The 6,949-nt window shown below is 20.6% G+C and overlaps 1 protein-coding gene across 1 annotated transcript; it reads left to right on the plus strand.

Moving 5' to 3' along the window:
• Positions 1-1,435: 1,435 nt before the first annotated feature.
• K444DRAFT_527260 (uncharacterized protein) lies at positions 1,436-1,657 on the plus strand (the record flags this gene model as incomplete). Its single annotated transcript, XM_024874623.1, has 1 exon — positions 1,436-1,657. A coding segment is annotated over one exon (222 nt), but the record flags the coding sequence as incomplete, so codon positions are not given.
• Positions 1,658-6,949: the final 5,292 nt, after the last annotated feature.

Genomic DNA, 6,949 nt, shown 5'->3' on the forward strand with positions numbered 1-6,949 from the left:
TATATAATTTCTTCCTATATTTCCATATAATAAACTAATAAAGCCATTATAATTATCTAGAGACATATATTATACCTCAATTATAGGCTACTAGCTGCCTTAAAAATAAGAATTCTATTAGAAAAAGAATTTATAATATATTAATTTTGCGGTTTCTAAAAATGAAATATTTCTGTATAATACTCTCTCTATTATTAGTATTTCTAATTAGTTAAGGTAATACTATAAAGTATTAAAGCTTATATATAATACTTTATATTAATATTTTACTTTCCCTATATTACTATATAGAGAATTAATAAAGCTATCTTAATTATACAGGTACTAATATATTATATTATAACTATAAGCTATAAATATATCTAAGAATAATCCGGCTTCCTTTATTAGAAGTCTAATATTAATATAGACGGATATATAAAGATATAATTTCTCTAAAGTTTTTATTATTATTATTCTTTATATTCTTAGTATTTAGTTTTTCTAATTATTTTTCTAAATCTTCTTATCTAGTATATATTTTATTTATTATATATATAAAATAATCTATTATTCGTCTAAAAATATTCTATTATTATTTTATAGAATAAGAAAATAGCAGAATATATTAAGAATATTTCCTTACTAATTTAACTATTTTCAGATATTTAAGCCTTAATCTTGAATTTTTTATTTCCAGGCTTTACTTATATATCTATTACTATTTAAGAGTATTTTACTATTAATTTAAATATCTATATTCCTCTACTATATTTCTTTGAATTAATTATATTTGGTTATAAATATATTTGCAAGTATTTATTAGAATTACTTAAGATTTATTATAGTAAAAACTTTATTTATTTAAATAAAAGAACTTATTTTCTAATAATAAATAGCTTTAACTATTTATCTTTAATATTATAAGAATATATATAATATACTTCTATTATAGATATCTTTTTAGAACTTTACCCAGAATATTTACTTCTTTTTTATTATTACTAACTTGGCCTCTTTATTAAACTATTCGAGAAATAATTCTTTAAATAGTAGAAATATAAATAAAAAGACTTTATATTATATACCCTAAAATAAATACTTTTTTATATAATATAAGGGCCATTAGCTTATATTCCGGTATTAATATTAAACTAGAGATTTTAGTAGCTAAGAAAAGATCTCTATTTCCTATTTAGACAGATTTTTATAAATTCTTAAGGAATTATTCTCTAAATATTATACCGAGTATATAAAGCTTATTTAGAATAAAACCTGTTTTTATAAGCTATAATAAGATAATATTTGGAAAAGATCTATAATATTAAAAATAAAATATATCTTAATTATTATTTTTAATAAAAATAGGAAAAGAGAGCTACTAGAAGATATTAGGGAGTTCTTTAATCCAGTATTCTAATAATAGTATTCTAATTATAATAGTCTCTATTAATGGAATTACTTACTATATAGATTTTTTAGAACTAGAAAATCGAGTTTAAACTCGGCTATTATTAGTTATTTTAGTTTGAATATCTATATCTTTAGGCTTTCTACTATTAGTAAAGCTAGCCTAAAGAGCCTATTTAATAAGCTTCCAAGTTACTATATTATTCTTTTAAAAGATATTAATACTATTAGTTCGAATCGAGATACTAAAACCGAGAACTCTTATTAGATTATAGCTAGCTTTCTCTCTCGAATAAGTAAATCTACTAGTAAAAAAGTGTCTTTATTAGCTCTTTTGAATATTATTAATAATATAGAATTATAAGAAGGCCGGATCTTAATTATAACTACTAATTATATTATATGTCTTAATAAAATATTTATATAATCTGGCTATATAAATAAAAAGGTCAAGTTTGGATTTACTAATAAAAAAATAATAACTAACCTCTTCTATCTCGTTTTTAAGCCTATAAAAGGCAATATTACTCTTCTAGAGAATACTTAATTAGGAGAGAATAGAAAAGTCTATATAGCTATAGTAAGTTAGAAGAAAGAGACTAAGAGAATTAAGTAATTAGTAAAAGGGTTTACTATTAAGGTACCGGAACTAAAATTCAGTCTAGCTAAAATTTTCTCATTTCTTCTAAAATATAGGAAATTACTGGAATAAGCTATTACTAATATAGAGTAACTTATCTCAAAGCCTATTAAAATAAAGTTAAAGCCGCCGAGAATATCCGAAAATACCAAGCCTTAAAATACTTAATTAATATATATCTAATAAAATATAAATAAAAACTTTACTAATAATTCATTTAGGTAGAATAAGAAGTCCTTAATAATAAAAGTCTTAACTAAAATAGTTCAAACCTTCTTTGCCTTTATATAACTAATTATACTACCAAGTAGCCCGAACCTATTACTCTCTAAGTACTTTATTACCTCGAGTAATATTAAGGAGTTGGCCAAATCGGTTATAGATATATAAATAGCTCCAGAGGCTTCTCGAGGATCTCAGTTTATTTGCTTTTATATATCTCTTTTAGAAGTAACCTTAACCGAGCCCTATTTACTAACTTCCGGTCCTGTATTTCTAATAAACCAGCTATTAATATAGATTATAACTATTGAATATATCTAATAGTTCTTGGATATTCTCAAGTCTCTTAATATTTAATAGAGGCTTCTACTAAAATTACTAGACTTAGCCAGGATAGCTAAAAGTACAAAAACTAATCTTCGAGAATAGCTTGAAATAGCTCTAGTTTCCAAGCTAGATTTCAAAACAGTAAATGAAATATATATCTATAATAATATATAAATCAAACTTTATTAATAATCTAATTAAGTAAGATAAGAAAGAATCTAAATATAAGATTTAGAAACCTTTAGTAATAAAAGTAAATATACTAGATAAATATATATTTATTATATATATATAAAATAATAAATAGTACTTATCTTTAAATATATTCTATATTAATAAGCTCTTAGATAGAAATACTAAAAACTCGACCTTTTATATTAATATTAAATTAAAAGAGCTTCGAAATATCTTAAAAGAGGTTCTAAAGGATATTTATAGTATAAATTTAATAAAAGAAAAGCTAATAATAAGTCTTTTCTTATAGGAATTAACTCCTTATTAAGCCTAATATAGGTTAAGTAATATCTTCTATACTATTATTTTCTAGAACTTGAATTATATTAAAATACTATATATATTAATATAATATCTATAAAGTATCTTAACTTATTAATTAACTATATAAAGAAGATCTATATTCTTATAGCTATATATTTTCTTCTGCTTCTTAAATATAGTAAAATTATATATAATCTATTCTGAATATTCTTTAAGCTAAATATCCCGATTTATACTACTTGTTTTAATACTAAAAAACCGTAATATATTATATATAATTCTTTTAAAAAGAAGATTAATAGGGCAAAAAAGAAGTATTTTTAATATAAACTACCGATTTTTCGACTTTAATAATAAAATATTTAATAAGGCCTTTATTAAGCTAGTTATTTTAAAATTCCGGAAAGTAAAGTAGATTAATATTTTACTAGCTTTCTTTTTTAAGTATTATCTAGTATAGTATAGCAGGCCGTACTCGTCGAAAATCATATTGTTTTAGCGGTTTTAAGGTTTAGATTATATAGTAAAGGCCATAGCCTTTTATATATAACTTATAGAAATTATATAAGAAAGCTAGTTTTTCTATAGACTTAGATAATAATTCTTTATAAGTATTTAATTAATTGAGCTTTTATATACTATATACTATTTATATTTTACTATTTATACTTTTGATTTATTATTTTATTATTAAGTTATATTTTATATTCTAATATATTTTATATAGGTTTTTATCTTATTATAGTTTCCCTTTTATATATTTTATAGTAAGTAATATAGGGAGAATAGAAACTTTATAGTTAAGATAATATTTTTATAAAGTTCTAAGGAGTATTTATAAGGCGAATTATTAGTTTAGCAAATTAGGAGAGAAAAGGGCTATTATAATACCTTAAGCCTAAGGCCAAAATATTAAGTATATATAAGTATTAATCTTAGTATTTTATATTAATTTCTAATATATCTAGTAATTTAGATATAGATTAGTTATAAGATATAGTTACTAGTATAGTATATAGGAATAATAGAAATAGAGGCTAATTATAGAAAGAAAAGAAGTAAAGGAAATAGAATAAGAAATATTATACTAAAATAGTATAAGTTAGACTTTAGTTAGAATTAGATTTTAGTATTTAGAAATAAAGTTATATTATTAATTTATATATTATTTTTAGTTATAGTAAAAGCCGGAATTAAAATAGCTTTAATCTTAATAGTAAAGCTTATTCCTAAATCCGAAAAAGATACCTAAAAGAGGAAATACCTTCAAATTTAAATAGAATAATAAACTAGAATCGGAAATAAGAATTAAAAAGAAATTAGAAATAAGAAATTATATAAATAAACTAGAAAAGCTTCTAAAAAAAGAAATAGATATTAAATAGAAAAAGAAAAGAGAATTCAGAAAAGTCGGAAAAATTAGTAAAATCGTATTTATTATTTTTATTATTACCTTTAATAGTATTAATAGGTATATCTAGTTTAGTAAAATTAAGAGAAAATACTATAGGTATTAAGCTAAAAGAATAGGAAAGAAAATATAAATAATAGAAATAAAACTAGAAAAGCTATTACCTTATTATTACTAATATTAAAACTCGAACTTTGATTATATTTATTATTATTAACCGGTTTCTTTCTAATTCCGGTTCCTAAACCAAAAGATATACTTAAATAGAAAATCAGTTTTTTAGAAACCTTATTAGTAAAAGTCTCAGGTATAGAAACTCTATAATTAATTATAAAAGAAATTATTAAAATTAATATAACTAAGAATAAGTATATACTAGTACCGGGTTTAAACCTACTATTTATAAGAGCTTCTAAAATACTATAGTTTTAGGGAAGTAATATTTTTATATTTTTGGAATAGTATATAGATATATATAAGAACTATTATATTTCTAATAATACTAAAAGAGAGAAAATTATCTATTATATCTCTCCTATTTATAAAGATTAGATTAAGGCTATACCGGAGTATTATACTAATAATTCAGGAGATTACTAAGAGACTAAGTTCTTTAAAGCCTTACTAAAGGAATTCCGAAAGTATAATTGAGAAATATTTAAAATTAGCTATAACTTTCTTAATTAGATTATTATATAAGCCTAGAATAGAAGAATTTTATTTAAGTCTTATATTAATATATTTAATAAAATATTAAAGAAGTTAATAAAAAGAAAAGAAATAGATAAAATTATTTAATATCGAGAATTTATAAGGGAATTATCTATTCTAGTAAAGAATTATATTCTTAAAAATACGAATTTTGAACTTATAGATATTTCTATTTATAAATATAATAAGATATATAAAAAGGTAATAATATCCTATTAGTATAAAGAAAAGAAATACTATTTTAATATTACTAATAACTCAGATATATCCAGATTTAGATAAGAATATTTAGATATAGTAGTCTATAATATAGTTCCTAAACCAGAAAATAATTATTCTTTACTAGTTCCTTCTATTATACTTTTTAAAGCTATTATAGATATAAGTAAAAAAAGAATCTAGTCTATAGCTAATTATATAAAACTTATTAAAAATAGTAAACCTAAAGGAAATAATATTAACTAGCTAGTAAGAAGTCTAGAAAAACTATTTATTATTACTATAATTTAAGAGAACCTATAGAAATAACTTAATATAACTATTATTATAATTCGGAAAGATATCTATAGCCTACTTATATAGCCTAGCTAACTATAATAAATATAATAGTATTAGTAGCCTAGTAAATATAATTCGGGTTTTTGGAAAAAATATACTAGAAATTATAATAAAGGTTATAAAAAATACTATAATAGTTATAGTAATTAAACTAGAATAGATAAAGGATCTAAATAACTATATTCTAAAAGAAGTTAGTTTTAAATATAACCAGAAAATACTATTTAAATTAATATAGCCTATAGTATAGACCCAGAACTAAAAGAACGAATTTGCTATAGGTACTATAATAGAAATAAGAGTAATAATATTAATCCAGAATATATTTATATTTTTTAGTTCTATTATCTACTAATAAAAGAGCTTATAAATTATAGATATACTTACTAATTTAATAAAAGATAGTATAAAGAGCTATTTAAGCCTAAATAAGAAAGTATTTTCTTTTTCCTTACTAGTAAATACTAGTAATTTAATTAAATCGTTTTCTAAGTTTAAAGAAGAGAATTTAATTATAACTTAAATACTTAACCCAAAAATATCTAGAAATTAATAGAAGATATCTAGTTTACTAGATAAGAAAGGAAAAAGGAAACTAGCTAACCGGGATTTATATATAGAAATAAGTAAGTTATATCTAGGGAATCTAAATAGCTATTTTATCTTAGAGGAAATTATATTAGAATTACTAATATTTCAGGTTCTGAAATTAATAAATAGTACTAAGATTTGACTATAAATAGTATTTCTATTAATACTATAATGGGTTTCTTATTAAGGAAAAAGAGAAAAGAGATAGAAATAGTTAAAAGGGTTTTCTAAAAACGAGCTAGAATAAAAGAGAAACTATTCTATATAAGAGGCTAGAAGAATACTATTTTAAAAAGTAATAGATAAAGGAATAGCCTAGTTAAGAATATAGATATTAATATTTCCGGAGATAAATAAAATAAATTAGAAATCTAATATATTTTTAATTATAATAAATATAGAATTCCTAAAGTTAATAATATTCTAATAAGATTATTAAAAAAAGCAACTATTTTACTTTTAAAGACTTAGAAGAGAACGAGAATATTTATTAATACCTTAAAAATACCAGATTTAGCTATTATATTTTAGAACTAATAGATTAAGAATAATACTTTCTATTTTACTATTTTATAAATAGGAAATACTATTATATTAAGTAT

This window comes from Hyaloscypha bicolor, assembly GCF_002865645.1.
Source record: "Hyaloscypha bicolor E unplaced genomic scaffold K444scaffold_57, whole genome shotgun sequence".
NCBI lineage: Eukaryota > Fungi > Ascomycota > Leotiomycetes > Helotiales > Hyaloscyphaceae > Hyaloscypha > Hyaloscypha bicolor.